At 20.6% G+C, this 17,251-nt stretch overlaps 1 protein-coding gene across 18 annotated transcripts in view; it reads left to right on the top strand.

Moving 5' to 3' along the window:
• The window catches only part of LOC108001343 (uncharacterized), a 56,353-nt gene extending 39,102 nt beyond the window's left edge, over positions 1–17,251 (top strand). For all 18 annotated transcript variants that reach the window (XM_017062290.3, XM_017062293.3, XM_062075646.1 and 15 more), the window contains 4 exons: positions 1,637–1,915; positions 5,568–5,710; positions 11,566–11,823; positions 15,576–17,251. In XM_017062290.3, coding sequence (XP_016917779.1) covers positions 1,637–1,915; positions 5,568–5,710; positions 11,566–11,823; positions 15,576–15,720 — 825 coding nt within the window. In that variant the 3' untranslated portion in view covers positions 15,721–17,251. The remainder of the gene's footprint in view (positions 1–1,636; positions 1,916–5,567; positions 5,711–11,565; positions 11,824–15,575) is intronic.

The following is a 17,251-nucleotide window of genomic DNA, read 5'->3' as shown; positions in this document are numbered from 1 at the left end:
CTAAAAATTAATAAAAAACCTGTTTTGTTATGAATTATTGTGAATTTAAAATATCTCAACATCGAGAATAAATTTTTTCTTTAGATTCCAATTTGTGGAAAACAAAAATGAAACGTAAAATTATTATTGGATGACTGTAATTACAATAATCAAAATTACAATGATAGATATTAAAAATGATGTTAATATTTATTATAATTTTGATCATTCAAAGATTTTTTTATATCTTATTTTTGTATTTCGCAGATCCAAAAAAAATTTTTGGATTTAAAATATTTTAAATTTATTATAAGAAAGTAGTTTTTTAATCTACTTATATTTTGAATTTCACTTATTGCTTTGTTTTTATGAAAATAATAGATAAGTAGTCGCTAATAAGCTTATTACATGAAATTATGGACGTACATATTAAAAAATCAGCAAACGCATTATTTGATGAAGACTTTTTTATTCCGAATAATTATTATATCTTGTTTTATTTCGCACAAAACTTAAATAGTTCGATATTTTTGTAATTAATTTTACTAATTCATAATTTTTTTGTAATTCGATTATTTTGATTATTGATAAAATTATTTATCATGAATAATTTGAGTTTTTTTTTTAATTTTCGTTTTATAAATATAAAATGTTTATAAAAAAAGATTATACTATAGAATTTTTAGAAGAAATACTATAGAATGGATAATCTAAAAATTATCTAAATAATTATTTAGTAAATTTTCTCATCATTTTTAATATGAAGTAGAAGATTTTGAACAATTTTTTTTATGTATTTAACCGTCGTCTAATTTTTGATATATTTAAATATATATTTATTGCAACTATTACATTTTCTCCTACATATACCGTCACGGTTTTATATAAACTGCGATTATTAATTATTTACTGTCTTTATTTAAACATTTAAGCATTTAAACAAAATAAAACCGACTCTCAAAGTGGACTTATTAAAAAGCTACTTTCTTATAGAATATAAAAAATTTTAGAGTATTAAATTATTTCAAATCTAATACCACATTTAATCATGCCACATTAATATCATGGAATACGAAAATAAAATATAAAGTAATTTTTGAATGATCGAAATTACAATAATAACATTATATTTGATATTTATCATTGTATTTTTTATGAATATATAGTATGGAATAATATAGTATAAAATAAGTGTAATAATATAACATTAATTGAATATCAATTGTAATATATATCATAATGTATTTAAATAAATAAATAAAAATTAAATAATTAAATAAATAGCAATCATATGCTAATGATGCTATTTATTACTATTATACATAACTATTTTATTATTACTATAGGCGAAATCTATGTAATAGCTGTATTTTTTTTTTATAAATAATAGTTTGAAAACTGTAATAAAAAATTATTCAAAATGTTATCCTTGATTTGTTAAAATTACAGTTATCTGCATAATTATTTATAATATATAAATAATTATTTTCTTTTTCTGTAAAGAATTTTTTTTTTTGAAAGAAAAAAGATGATAAAAATGATGATACTGTTAATGTTAATATTATTACTGTTAATTTTATAATACTATTAATTTTATAACTATTATAATATTACTGTTATTAATATAAAATAATTTATTTCTATTATTATTGTTAAGGTAACTCAATCTCATTTGCCAAGAATCGGTCCGCGTTTTGCATCGATTGGAGGTGGCTATGAAGCTCTATTAACACCACCAACAAAGCAATCGAATTTGATACTTCCTGAAGAACAAAGAAGATGCAGTTCGGTAACATGTAGCAGCACTGGGAGTAGTTATCTCGAGAGAAGGGGATCTGTGATGCCAGTACCATGTTTGCCGCTTCATTCTACATTTTCAACTAAATACACTATCCATGATGAACCTTGGGATCTTTATTATCCCATTGATATTCAAGTAAACATTCAAAATTATTCATTAATTATTTCTTTTGTTATTAACAATTAAAATTATTGCTAAATTAAAAAATTGCTAGTTTTATTAATTATTGCTAGTTAATTAATTGGAATTTTGGGAATTATTAATTGGGAATAATGATATGCAATTTATATTTTTATAATTTATGTATGATTTTAGCATTGAAAACATTCACAACAAATTAAGTTATCGGATCATTTAGGCAAATCAAATAGTATCACATTACTAATTGGATCAAAAAATGCTTTAAATTTTATCCTCTTTTCGCCAACAAGATTTTAATTATTTAAAATTGAAATTATTATACATTATATTAGTATAATTATATTTAAATTAAATTGTTATAAAAATTTAAAAGCTGATAAAAAATAATAACAGATTGATAAATATATAATAGTAAATAGAAAAATGCAACATAATGATAGTAAAATCCAGTTAATATAATATCTGATTTAGATATATATAAAAATCAATATTTTAAATAACATTTTACTAAAGATACATATAACCACCGATCTTAATTTTAGAGATATTAAAAAATTTCTAATATTGTACTATTGAATTCTATCTATATGTGTAAGATGTAGATGTTCTATGTATATGTGTATCTATATATGAGAGCATATATGTTAATATTTTTTCCTAATATTTATGATAGGACGAAATCAACGAATCTAATAATTTGTTATAATTATTTTATATATATTTAAATTATATATGAATTTAAAAATTCATATAATTTCATTCGTTAGATTTCAAAAGACCATTTCGTCAATTTGAAGAATTGATAAGAGTGAATCATAGATCTAAAATTTTAGCTTTTGATATTAGTTTTTGAGATATTAAAAAAAAACTTTTGGTATATTTTGAATTTTTGAATATTGATACATCATGTAAAATTATTAATATATAATTGAAAACTGTTATTAATACAATCATTTTTACCATAATTTCAGTTTTTAAGTATCGAGTATTAGGATTACATCGATTTCATATAAGATTAATCTAAAAATCTAATCACTCATTCTTAAGAAATTAAACATTTGACTTATCAAATTCTAAATATCAAGCATGAGCAGAATTAAAAAAAAAATTAATTAAAAGCATTTGGCGTATAAATATAGCTATTATTTGACAAAAGTAATCTTGTAATAATATGGGATTAGATTAGAATTTAAAATCTTAGGAGATTGCCAATATTTGCGATTTTAAAAGCAATTATAAGTTTTATATAAAACATAAAATATACTCTTATAAAGTTAATTATTAGACAGTTGATAATAAATTCTATAATGAAGACAGTTATTCGTATTAGAATTCAATATATAGTATTAAAAATATATAATATTAAAAGTTTTTTTTATTAATATGTTAAAAATATATGAAGATAAATCTAATAAATATATAAAGACAAAATTTTATATTATTAGGATTTATCCCACTTTTTTTCTTCAATTTCTAAAATTTTACATCGATCGAATCTTTTAAAAACTTTATTTGTTAATTATTCTGAATATTCTATTCTTAGTACAAATATAATTTTTACTTTTTATAATACTTAGTATTATAAAAAGTATATTATAATAAGTTTGTAACTCAAAAAAATTTTTTGAATAATAAGTTGTTCGATTAATTTATTGATGAATGGATTCTGAGTCCTATTGATATTCAATAAATTTATTCAAATTTATTCTAACTTAAGATTGAAAAATAAATTATAAATATATGTATATAAAAAAATAAGAAAAATGTCTATAATTGTTTAAAATGTATGAATTTATAATTTATAATATAGTATATTGAGTATCCTAGATTCATTTTTTGTTTATAATTTATATAAACAGCAAAAATATATAATGAAATACTAATGATATAATTATATTGAACTAATTTGTGATACAAATTTGTGATACAAATGCACATATATAAATAGAATTTAATAATATCTAAAGATTTTCAATATGTCGAAAACTTGAGATGAGTGATGACAATATATATAGAAAAAAATTGAGAAAAAATTAATATTATATTATATTTTTTTAAACAATTATCTAAAATTTTATATGACATATAAACATATATAAACATTGATATACAGTATTATAATAATTTAATATTAATATTTAAAATATTGAATGAAAAATTCTGTAATTATATAAATATAAAAATATATCTCATCGATTTTGAACTAGTTCATAATTATGTAGAAAGGGAAATTATTATCGATTTAGATGATTTTAAAATGCAGGAAATTTCCATATAATACAGCATTCTTACAATATGATTTCGTTTTAACACATTAAATTGGGGAAAATTTTCCTATAATATAGCATTTTTATAAGACTATTTCATTTTAACATAACATGATTCGAAAATTGAGGAAAATCATCCTAGAACAAATTTTGAAAATTAGGCAAATCTTCAAGCAATAAGGAATATGATAATAACTTTTAAAAATAGTAAAAAAAGTAAAAAAAAGTTAAAAAAAGTACTATCTTATTCAATATTTTTATTCGAGTTTGTATATCAAATGTCGTATTATTTGAGATAAATTAAATTAATTAATTTAAAAGAACGATTGTATAAATAGAAACGAAGTTAAATATTTTATCCTAAAAAAAATAAAAAAACTATATTTAGTTGAATAATTGGTATTATATTTTCTAAATGAAAATTTTTCCATTAAAAGAGATACAAAATTTTAAAGAAAATTTTACAAGTGCTTAATTCCATATAATGAAATTTATAAAGATTTCTCAGCTAAAAGCAAATAATTAAAACAGATTTTTTATAAAAAATAAAGCATAAAATTCAAAATATTGAAAACTTAGAAGATAAAAATTTGATTAAATAATGAAAAATGATGAATAATGATAAAAAAAGTTATGTAAAATATTATATAATATTAGTATAATATTAGTATAATATTTTTGATTAATTATTGTTTTAATAAATATTAATAAACATTTTTTTTAGTTATAAAATGAAAATAATATAGTTTTTGTTTAACTTTTAGAATCTAATTTTATTTTTTGTATTAATTCTTCATTTCATATAATTCTCATAATATGGTATTTTTTGAGAAATAATAACTGTATTTATATATTATCACAAGAATTGCCTGTACATACAAAACAAAATTTTGAATAATTTTTTTTTATACATATATTTATATTTAATTTTTATTTATTAGAAACTTAATTCCTTTGGATTCTCAGAATCCAAAAATGAAATATAATTCTTGACCGAAATTAATAATTAATAAATAAGCAGAATGAAAAAGTCTATATAAAAAATGAATATATATATATATATATGAATATTGTATATGGATGAATAACAATCGGTTATATGTATAGAAAAAAATTGTATAAAATTTTGTTTTCTATAATATATTTAAAAATATATATCATTATATATCATTATATATATATAATATATATATATATATATATATCTTTATATATAAAACAAATATAAAAACATGATTAATAAGATCATTAGTAAAAGTTGTTCACAACCTCGTTTTTTATTATTTAAAAATTATCGAAATCGATAGATCTTCTTTATATACTATATATAATTATCAGCATTTCATTTTTCGTTATAATTTTTAATAATTTACTTGTAGGTAATTCAACCAACCCCAGAACTTTCTCCATGCACAAGCGAAGCAGGTCTTTATGCAAAAGACGTAATGATCACAGGAACTAACGGTAAAAGAGCACCATTGGCTTCTATGGGCAGTGTTGATCCTCCAGAAGCAGATTCGAGGTTACCGATATATCTATACATAATTTTGAATAAAATTTTAAAAGATCTTGTCGATCTGGTTGATCGACAATTTTTGAAAGATGGTAGAGAAGAGAAGATACAAATATAAAATTTTCGATTTAACTAATTATTATTTTCCAAGATATTAATAAAAATCATATATTGTTATCTATCTAAATATTATTAATGCAATTTTCGCTATAAAAATAACATCATTGATTGTCGAATAATTATTGATATTATTATATGTTAAAAAGTGTTCTAAAATATGAAAACATTGATTAATTTGAAATTTCTGAAATAATTTTCAGACAATATTTTCTTTTGCAGAAAGTTTCATTTCACTTTTATTAACAAGTTATTAACAAAAAATATTAACAAATTATTAACAAAAAATATTGATCAATCAAAGCATGAAATTGGTTGAGCTGCATTAACTACATGCTATTAATCGAGTTCAATAATAAATAAACTCAAGTAGTATGTCGAAAAGAAGCATTTTAATATATATATATATTAATAGAATATATAAATATTTCTTTACAAAAAAAAAAATTATATCGAATTATATTATTCTATCTTAACAATAAATAAATGAATTAATTTTATTTGCATAAGATTGATAAATCTACTTTAAAATAAACAATGTAAAATTATGATATAAAATAATGAATATGAACTTTCTAATGTTTAATAATGTCTAATAATATATATATAATATATATAATTTATAATATATATATAATAATAATATATATAATTTATATTAATTTAAATTAATCATTTATATAAATAATATTTAATTAGAATAACGATAAAAAATAAACTACTAAACGATAAATAACAATTTATATTAAATTAAAAAATATTCATAATTATAATAAATATTCATCGATTAAATAGATTAAACTCAGTTAATTGCGAAAAAATTCAATTCGAATTTTGAAATCTACCAATATTTTTTGCTTGAAATTGTGGAAAATTATAAATATTTTTTTTTTAAATATTCTCATATTTTTAGAACATTGCAAATATTATGTCTATATGATATTCCATGTAAAATTGTGAAAACTATTTTATTCATCATACCAATCATTTTGTGATTGAAAAAAAAAATAACATAATCTAATTCAAATCTACATAAATAAAAATATAATTTTTTGATCAAATGATTAGGTTTTTTTAAACAACAAAATTAAAATAAAATAATATAATATAACTGAAATAAATAATAACAAAACATAAATTATTGAAAGAAAAATAGAAATAGATATGTTTGTGAATTATAAAAAATATATAACTCTTAAAAACAATTATGACAATATAGACGTAATGTTATTATATTATAGGTTTGTAATTTATAATATCTATCGTTGAAATTTTTTATGAAACATTCTATAAATGCAGAAATCGATATCACTATAATATCATTGACAGTCAACGATGAATAATTATTATAAAATAATTATTATATTATTATATATATTATTATAAAATTTATTATAAACAATTTGTAACAAATGCATAAATATATTGATTATATATATACAATATTTAGTACATAATACTAAAAGTATTGTAACAAATGCATAAGTATATTGGTCATATATATATACAATATTCAATGATACTAAAAGTATTTATAATTATTAATATCTTGGAAAGTAAAAATAATATTAAAATTTTATATTTTTTCATTCTTCTTTTGTTACAAAAGTCTCTGTAGATAATTGAAAAATTTTTAAATTATTATTTTATTTTTTGATAACTTTGTTAAAATTTGATCTTAATATTGATTCGTTATATTTATATAACGTGTTAATTGTAACGCACAGAGAATTCTCATGTATATAAATATAATGTGTATAATGTGTGCAGGTAAGACAAGCTAAGATTTGTAATATTCAAGTACAACAAGACTGTTATACAAAAATAAGACAAAGACTAAAGCAACTGATTTTTACTCAATTATACCAAGTCGAAATGATAGTAAATCTCTCATAAATTTCTCATAATCACATTCGGAAAAAAATAGTAATTTCATGAAAGTGACAAAAAAAACTAACTTAAAAAAAAGTATAAATTCCAAGTGTAAAAAAAAACCCGAATTTAAAGTATATAATATAAACAAGACAAAAAACTCCAATTAATAATATATCCACATAAATAGATTCATAGGAAATACTAAATAATTGTAGAATACTAAATATTAATATACTATATATAAATTTCTATATTTATAAAAACTTCATTGTTGCTGCTGATATTTTTAAAAGATGTAGAATGAAGAAGTCACTGGAAACTATCGTTAATAAAAACAAATATACCTCAAAAGCAAACAATGATAAAGTGAAAATTCTTCCTAAAAATACAGAAGTGTACAAAAATTGTCAAATATTTGAAAATATTAAATTTTACATGTACAAAATTTCAAACAGCAAAGAGCATATAAGAGTTGTTCTACATAATATATATCACTCAGTCAGTTTGGAATTGAAGGAAGAACTGACAATAGATGAAGAAATAAATATATTTAACATCAAACATAACGAAATCTATCGGCCATTATCGTTATTCTTTATTGATCTAAAACAGAAATATAATAATAAAGAAATGTATTAAATAAAGATGCTAATGAACTGCATTCAAATCAAATTGTCCTACAAAAAAAAAGAGAAATAGTATATGCAAAAAATAATGTCAATAATACGAACAATTGTACTACAATTGTAATTGTATTTCAGTTTATTCGTTATCGCTATGTGAAAGTAATCATCCCGTTAACTTTATTAAAATTGTCCAGTTTATAAGGAGTTGTAATAACATAAATTTCTAAAACCGAGAAAATATAAAATAATTGATCAATAAAACATGAATTCAATATATTAACAATGAACGATTTAAATACTAATCCTTTTTCCAGTTATACAAAAATATTCTAACGTATCACCGATAAAGATAACATCGTGAACAACATTAATGTTTTCATACAAATCATAGAAAATTTTTTCAGTAAATTAGAACAAATTATAATAAAACAAAAATAAATCAACCATTTGCTATTCCTATTGACAGCAATAATAATAAAAATAAAAATAAATTCATAACTTATAAAACTATAATATATCGTTTATGCGAACAGACTTATGCGTCGCAAGCATGAATTAAAAATTTTTATCATTAATTAAAAATTTCAAATTCTATTCATTAATAATCATGGAAAATCATTTCACTAAAAAAAATTATTTAAAAATAAGAGAATATGACGAGGATATTGTACGCAACATTCGAACAATATAGTGATATAATCAAATTTAATATAAAATATCATGTACTCTCAATCTACAACCACAATTTCCAACAATCAATGAACATTTGAATATTGGTGTAGCCTTGTTATTATAGCAATATATTACAGAATTCACCTAAACAATTTCCAAAAAAGATTTTTAATATCTTTTTCATAAGTCTGGATAATAAGTTCTTAGCAGGAGAATTTCAATGCAAGAAACAATTTTTGGAATTCGAGAATTACAAATACAAAAGATACAACATTCCTACAAAGTTTATGAACAAATAGTTAAAACACATAAATACCAGAGAATCTTACTGACTTATTGATATGAATAAAATACCAGATCTACTAGATTCTACTATGATTGCTAAAAGTTTCTTACCTCATTATATTCTAATATTCATCCGATCATTCATCAATACATCAATAATTAAAACGCAACAATAACAGTAAATATGCAAACTGAACTCTCCTTCATTAAATAATCAATGTCTCTGCTGATCCTCCACTAAAAACAAAAAATGACATAGAGGCAGCAGTAGAATATCTTACAAATTATATTATAAAAGCAGCTAAATTTGCAATTCTTACAACAATTCAATATTATGTCAATTATTCAAAATTCTTTATGGAGCAAATCGCTAAAAAAAGAAGAACATGGTAAAACATTAGATTTCCTAACAATAAAAGATTATTGAATAGAGCAACCAGAAAATTCATCCGATTATTAGCAGTATATAAAAATGAATTCTTCAACATATTTAAACCTGACAGCAACTAACTTTTTCTGGAATCAAAAAAATTACAAAACCGCAAATGAAGATTCGCCCATTCGGAAAGCAAAGATGTTAAGTTAAGAGTTCTCAGAAAAAGATAGATCCATTCAGCATTTTTTTTATTAAAGTATTTAAACCCTTCCCCATTCAAACAATAAAATCTAAAATTTAAGAATACTTGCAAATTCTTTATCAACTTTCTCCATCTACTCACATCTGAAGAACTAATAATAAGAATTTTAATTAAAAAAATTCTAGCTTAATCACTCTAGCTTAAGCAAAATAATCAAAGAGCTTTTTAAGAAAAATCTCGCATTATTAATTCGATATTCAATGCTGCATGTATGCATCGGACACTTTCCTAACTAATGGAAAATTTCACATATAATAACATAAATATAGCCATTACATGAAATATCATCATATTCCTATCAGTTTTTTACTAATTCTCTTAAAACTATTCAAAAAATTGCTATAAAACATATAGAATCTACAAATAAGTTCTAACCGAATAATATATAATATTAGAATATCAATTTGACTTTAGAAAACAGTATTCGAATTTCTAACAATTTCATAGACTAATCATATAAGAAGATATTTACAAAGCATGTTTTGCTTTTTTAAACATTAAACAAATATACCATTTATGGCACATTGCAAAGACACATATGGTATACTGGTATCTTATATAAACTAAAAAAGCTACTCTCACATCTTCTTTATACCATATTGCAATATCAAATCATATTTAATTAATAAAAAATTCAAAATCCGGTATTAATTATCTCAGTTTAATTAATTCTAAAATTCGGGAACATAGGAAATATATTTGAATTCATTCTATATCTGATTTATATTGATATTCTAATTTTTTCAAAAGCAATAACGTTTACAAATGATACAATAATTCTTGCCTCACACAATGATCTTTTCGAAGCCTTTAAAAACCTACAAAAACATTTGAATAGCATAATTAATTACTTTAAAAATTAACATACAAATAAATGAAAATCAATAATATCGGTTCATATCACCTTTATTCTGCACAAAAGTACATATCTTCTATGAATCAATAAAAGAAAACAAAAAATATAAATACTTTGATATATTAATAATAATTTTAGATTGAAAATTAATATAGAAAAAATATATTCAAACAAAATATGCACAATTTAAGATAAAAATGAAAAAATTGGTTTTTAAAAAAACATTCTAAATTAAAATTAAAAAAACAAATTATTAATATACAAGATTATTTTAAAACCTATCTGGATTTAGGAATTCAATTATAATTATATACGGCTAGCAACTTAAATATCAAAATCTTAATTTTAAAAATTTTAAAAATCAAAAACTCTTTGGAATTTCTATGTAATATTCTGCAGTATGTCTTTAATGATATAATACACAATAACTTTGCAATATCTACTATTAAACAAAAAATATTAAATTACAACAAACGCCATGTACTATAGTTACCACAGCATAAAAATCCATTAATTGTAAAACTCATAGCGATTACAGATTAAAAAAATAGTCTTTTAAATTAATAAATAATTAAATAATATTACCACAATAATTATAATTTTCACTTACCCATAAGATTTCATAAATACAACGATCTAATGTAACTATTATAAGTTATTTCACAATACACATTTTCACAATACAATGTCAATAAATTTATTTATAATTTCATGAAAAAAATTGATTGTAAATACTTTAAATCATTAATATATATATTATATATATATATTAATTTATAGTTTCAATCATTCAAGGTCTCTTGGTTCCGACTCGGTCTTCCTAAGAAACGATGAACAAGAAGAGTGTCTCGATACGGAGGATGAAGTGTCTGGATTTTCGACCGATTCTGAAACAGCCGGGCCAAGTTGTCGACGGTTTCTTCAGGTACCCTCGAAAAAGAAAAAAACAATTGAAAAATGGGATGGTTGTGCTGGATGTGTTCCTAGACGGCGATCTGGAGGCAAACTTTGTCAAGCTTGTCATAGTATTAGTGCGGCTGTTGAAACTTCTAGGTATATTTTTTAATAAAATAATTTGATAATTATTTAAAAAATAGATACATTTTCGATTTCGATGATTGTTAAATATGTTTTAAAGAATACTTTGAACAATACTTTTATTTTTGTATATTTATATGTAATCGTTATTCGGTTTTTAAATAATATTTTTAAATAATATGCAAAAAATTTTTAGAATAGAATGATACGAAATTTTAGTGAAAATTAAATCCTCCTTCTTTCCTTTCTTCAAATAAAATATTATAGTAATATTTGTGATTTTAAAATGAAATATAATGGGAGAAAGAATGACATAAAATTAGATAAAATTTATATAAAATATATCTCGAAGTACAATATTATTTCATTATTATCAGTATTATTCATTTTATTATTACTCTCATTATTATTTTGAATAGAGTTCTGATAAATTTCATAAATAATAAAAATAATAAATAATAAATAAATCATTGACTCGAAATGGAGAGACGGATGTGATCATCAAATATAAAATTTTAGTTTCAAATATTTATTATATTAGTTTCGAAAATATTAATGAAATACTTTCAGTACTGTATAGTGAATTCTATAATTCTATAAAAAATTCTATAAAAATTAATGCAATCATCTTCGCTGAAGATTGTGATATATTTTCGTGAAAATTATTATCATTAAATATTTAATAATCTTATATTTATAAGATATCCAATATGAAATTTTTAATTGCTTTCATTAAAAATTACAAATATTAGCTTCCTCATTGGCCTTCACTTTTAAATTCCAAGCAAATTCAATATCTATTATGAAATCATTTCTATTAGAAGCGAAACAATAATTGTTATTATTGCACTTTTACTAACATTAAATACTTTTACTAATATTACTTTTTTCTTATTTATAAAATATTTTTCTATTCTCATTTTTTAAGATATTGTATTTAGCATTTTATTAATTAGTTTTAATTTTATTAATTGTTTAATTTGTTAAGAATAAGTGATCAAATTTTTAATAGATTATAAATCAAACATCTTATATATATATATATATATATATATATATATATATATATATATATTTAAATATTTAAATATTAAAATTGATGTAAATATTATCGATAGCTACAATACTTGATGATAATGATATAACAATGAATATTGTTATATTAGTAATACCTAGATAGATGTCATTCAATATATTAGTAATATCATATGTATAATTTTTCATTATATTTCGTTTTTCATTCATATTTCAAAAATAAATAAATATTCAAAAATTAAAATTTTAAATAAAATTCACTCCCTTTTTTTGCCATCTTTTTAAATTTTGTTCTATCTTTCGGAAATATAATCTCATTTTTTTTTTTTGTAATTTAGTAACAATATTAAAAAAAAGATTTTTATTTGAAGAATAATTAGAATTTTTGTCAGTCGAAAATTATTTAAAAATTCTTTAAAAATTAAATTTAAATTTAAAAATATTAAATAATAAAATTATTAAATAAATTATAAATTAAAAAAAAAGAATATTATGTTAAAAAATGGGTATTCTATCGAAAGATTCTATAATATCGATTATGCATAATTGCAATAATAATGATTTGCAATAAAAAAATTATTCTTTTTATATGATTTACTATTTTGTTCAATTTCAAATTAAAAATCGTTTTAATATTTTTTTTAAAAATGTCTAAAGAATTTGATATTATATAGCAAATTTGTATCAAATAAATAATTTTTCGTAAAAAAATATAAAAATATATAAAAAACTATATTTATAATCTTATATATTATATATTTTTTTAAAGTTGTGTATTTCAATTAATTATTCAAAATCTCAAATAATTGAGCACTATTCCATTCAGGAACTTTTCACTTGTTTTTTAAGACTAATTTGAAACTTATAACGTTTTTAAAACATTTTTTCACGTAATATTTATTTGCACTTTTTTATAAAAATTATATTTGAAAATATTGTTTTTTAAGAACCAAGGAGAACAATTTGGTTTCCAAATTTTAAAAAAAACACGTGAAAAACTCTATAAAAACACAGTGAATTATAAAACAGAAAATAAATTATTTTTTATTAATTAGTATTATGTACAAAAATTTTTTAATTGACTCTCAAATCAATTCAATATATAATAAATGTTATTGAATTGATATTATTGAATTGATTTAATTTAAAATTAAAGAAAATTAATATATGTTAGAGTGTCCCATAAGTTTTTTTCTTTCTTTTTGATACAAAATAAATACATGATATTTGTTGTTTAAGATTTATTGCGTTATATATGAATCGTTTTGCTCTATTAGTTTCTTTCATCTTTCAGAAAGCTTCATTATTCCTTTTCTCCAAAATTGTTTGGAAAATATTCCTTGAAATGTATTTTTATTTCGCTTACGAATTGGGATCATTTATCATGAAGAGAAGTTTTTAATAAGTAATAGTCAGATAAAGCAAGATCTAGGGAGTATAGAAGATGTGATAGAACGTCCCAATTAAATTATAACAGCTTTTCTCTTACAGTTAATGCAACATGCAGTTTTTCATTGTCGTAATAACCTCGTCGGTTCGCCAATTTTGGCCGTTTTTCTGCTATGGCGTCTTTCAATTTATTAAACTGATTGCAATATTTTCTAGAATTGATGGCTTCATTTTGAAGAAAGAGCTCATAGTAGACTATATTTTTCACAGTCCCATCAAATGAATAAAAAAATTTTCTTCGGATGAAATTCAGGCTTCGCGATAGTTGAAAGTCTATTGTCCTAAATCAAGTGCGTTTTTGATGCACATTTTGATACAAAATCCAAATCTTATCTTCAGTGACAAATCTTTTTAAAAAAGGATTTCATGTCGTTGGAGAAAAAAATAGACGATTCATAAGGCCGGTGTCCGTCAATAGCTGAGGAATTCAAACTTTACATCGATCCCATCCTGATCTGTTATGTACTGTTGTCTTGGGAATGTTAGTGGCATTCACTATTTCGCGCACACTATATCGCAGATTTTCAGCAAATATAGCTTTGATAAAATTCATATCCGTTGCTGCTAGGCGATTTCATTTTTCAAATCAAAATTGCCAATTTTAAATCTCTTAGACCAATTATGGATAATCAATTATAACACCATTCCCGTATAAATCTCAGTACAAATCTCTGTAATATCATTTGCATTATCATCTTTTTTAAAGCAATAAAGCATAATATGTCACAAATGCTTTTTATTGAACAGTGTAGAAAAAAGTTTAAAAAGAGAGTTGTGTCATCAACGAAACATACTCTAAAAGTTCTATAGGATAACTGAAATCAATGCCATAAAAGGCTAATAGATAAGCTTACATGTTCATATAAAAATAACCAGTTAAAATTATTTCTAGCGTGCGAAAGAAATTTATGGAATACCTATTATATATTGTATATTATGAACTGTTAATGTAGTAACATATATAATCTAATCAGAATCAATATCAATATTTTTTTTTATAACAATTATTTATAATATAATGTATGTATATAATATAATTATAATAATTATAGTATCATTTTAATCTTTTATAGTTATTACAAGAATCGAAATCGATATTTTAACCATTTCTAATTTTTTATTTTTAATAAATAAATACTTTTATATCATTATTTTTAAAAATTCCATAATTATTTATTCGTAATTATTTTATTCATTTATTTTAAATTATTCTTTACTTATAATTTATTTTAAAATTATTTATAAAAAATAATTTTAGATATTTCTTGTTATAATAATAACAGATCTCAGGCAGTCTCTACGAGCACCAGCAGTCAGAGTAGCCTTGGTTCTCCTCCTTGTTCACCAGCTATCGAGCTCAGACATAGACCACCACCAACACCATTACCATCAAGTCCACCTATTTGGTCTCAAGAAACGCTCTTTTAATTCTCTAAAACTCTAAAAACTTACCATTTTCACAAATGATTAATAACCGCACAAATGTATCTCTTTCATAAGGAAAACGAACAAAGGAAATGAAGCATAACTGTGAAAAATAACTGATAAAATTATTTTGAGAAATGAAAATATAAAAGTTGAAATTCTTAAGTTTTTCAAATAAAAAAAACTAAATAAAGAAAAGAGTAGAAAAAAATTATATTAAATGAAATTACAAAAAGAAAAAACACAAGATTATTATTATTAATGCAATATCTAAAAATGAGAAAAAAATTTTAAAAATTGATATAAAAAAAAAGAAAATTATGAAAAAGTAAAGTCTTAAAGAAAAAATCTTAACGAAAAAAATAACAGAATTTTGGAAAATAAACAATATAAAAAGAAATTATGAATTTTGTAAAAAAAAGAAAAATACAAAAGAGTCAAATATAATTAGCTATATATAGAATAATAAAAAAATATAAATATTAAAATTTTATTAAAACAAATAAGAAGAAAAGAATGTGCAAAAAATCAAGTCCAGTTTTTGCTTAAGACAAAAATAAAATAATACAAGCTTTATGGGAAAATAAGAAAAAAAAGATTGAAGTTAATCAAAAAAATAAATAAAAAAATAAAAGAATATAAAAACATTTGTGCAGTAAAATTTACAATATAAAAAAAGAAAAACAAGAGACTAATTAATCATTAATAAATTATTGTAAAAAGAAGAAAATGGTAGCGTGTTATAAATAAATATTGTAAATAATAAACAAAAGAAAACGAAGAAAAGAATTTGAATTCGTTTTTTTTTTTCGTATTCAAAAGAAATGTCAAAACTTATCATGTTTGAATGAAAAAAAGAGAAAAAATCAAAATTTGAAAAAAATGTTGATATAATTGTTAAAAAAAATATAAAAAAACTTTAATTTTTATTAATTATCTCTTATTTTGATTTTTAATATTTATCTAATTTATTTATGTATGTATAATATGCATAATTAAAAATATAAATTATATATATTAATTGAATCGAAAATTTGAGAAGCAAACAAATAAAAACTATAAAAATTTATTAAAGTTGAAAAAATATTTCTTTTAAATCAAACAATTGTATAATAAAATAATTAAATGTATAATATATAATATAATCAAATAATCACATGAACATTATTTTATGTTAAAATAAAATCGTTATGAAAAAAGAATTGTTTGATTTAAATTAATTTATAGCAAAGACGTTAATACTTAATAAATTTCATAATAATAAACAAAAGATTATGCCGTCAAATGTGCTTCTACTTTTAATAAAATCAAAAATTTCAAATTTTTTTTCTAATTTTAATTTTTCATTTCTATTTTTAATTTTTAATTTTTCATACTTGCCTCATTAATTAATTAATGAGCTTTAATGACTGCCAATTGAAAAGCAGAAATTCTTCGTATATGTGTGTATGATTTGTGATATATGAAAATATGTATGAATGTACACATGCTCATATAAATATAAAAAATTTGAAAAATCAAAACTAAATGTTAA

The sequence above is a fragment of the Apis cerana genome, linkage group LG5, assembly GCF_029169275.1.
Source record: "Apis cerana isolate GH-2021 linkage group LG5, AcerK_1.0, whole genome shotgun sequence".
In the NCBI taxonomy this organism is placed as follows: Eukaryota; Metazoa; Arthropoda; class Insecta; order Hymenoptera; family Apidae; genus Apis; species Apis cerana.
The sequence above is the reverse complement of the archived record's forward strand: the minus strand, read 5'-3'. Positions and strand labels throughout refer to the sequence as shown.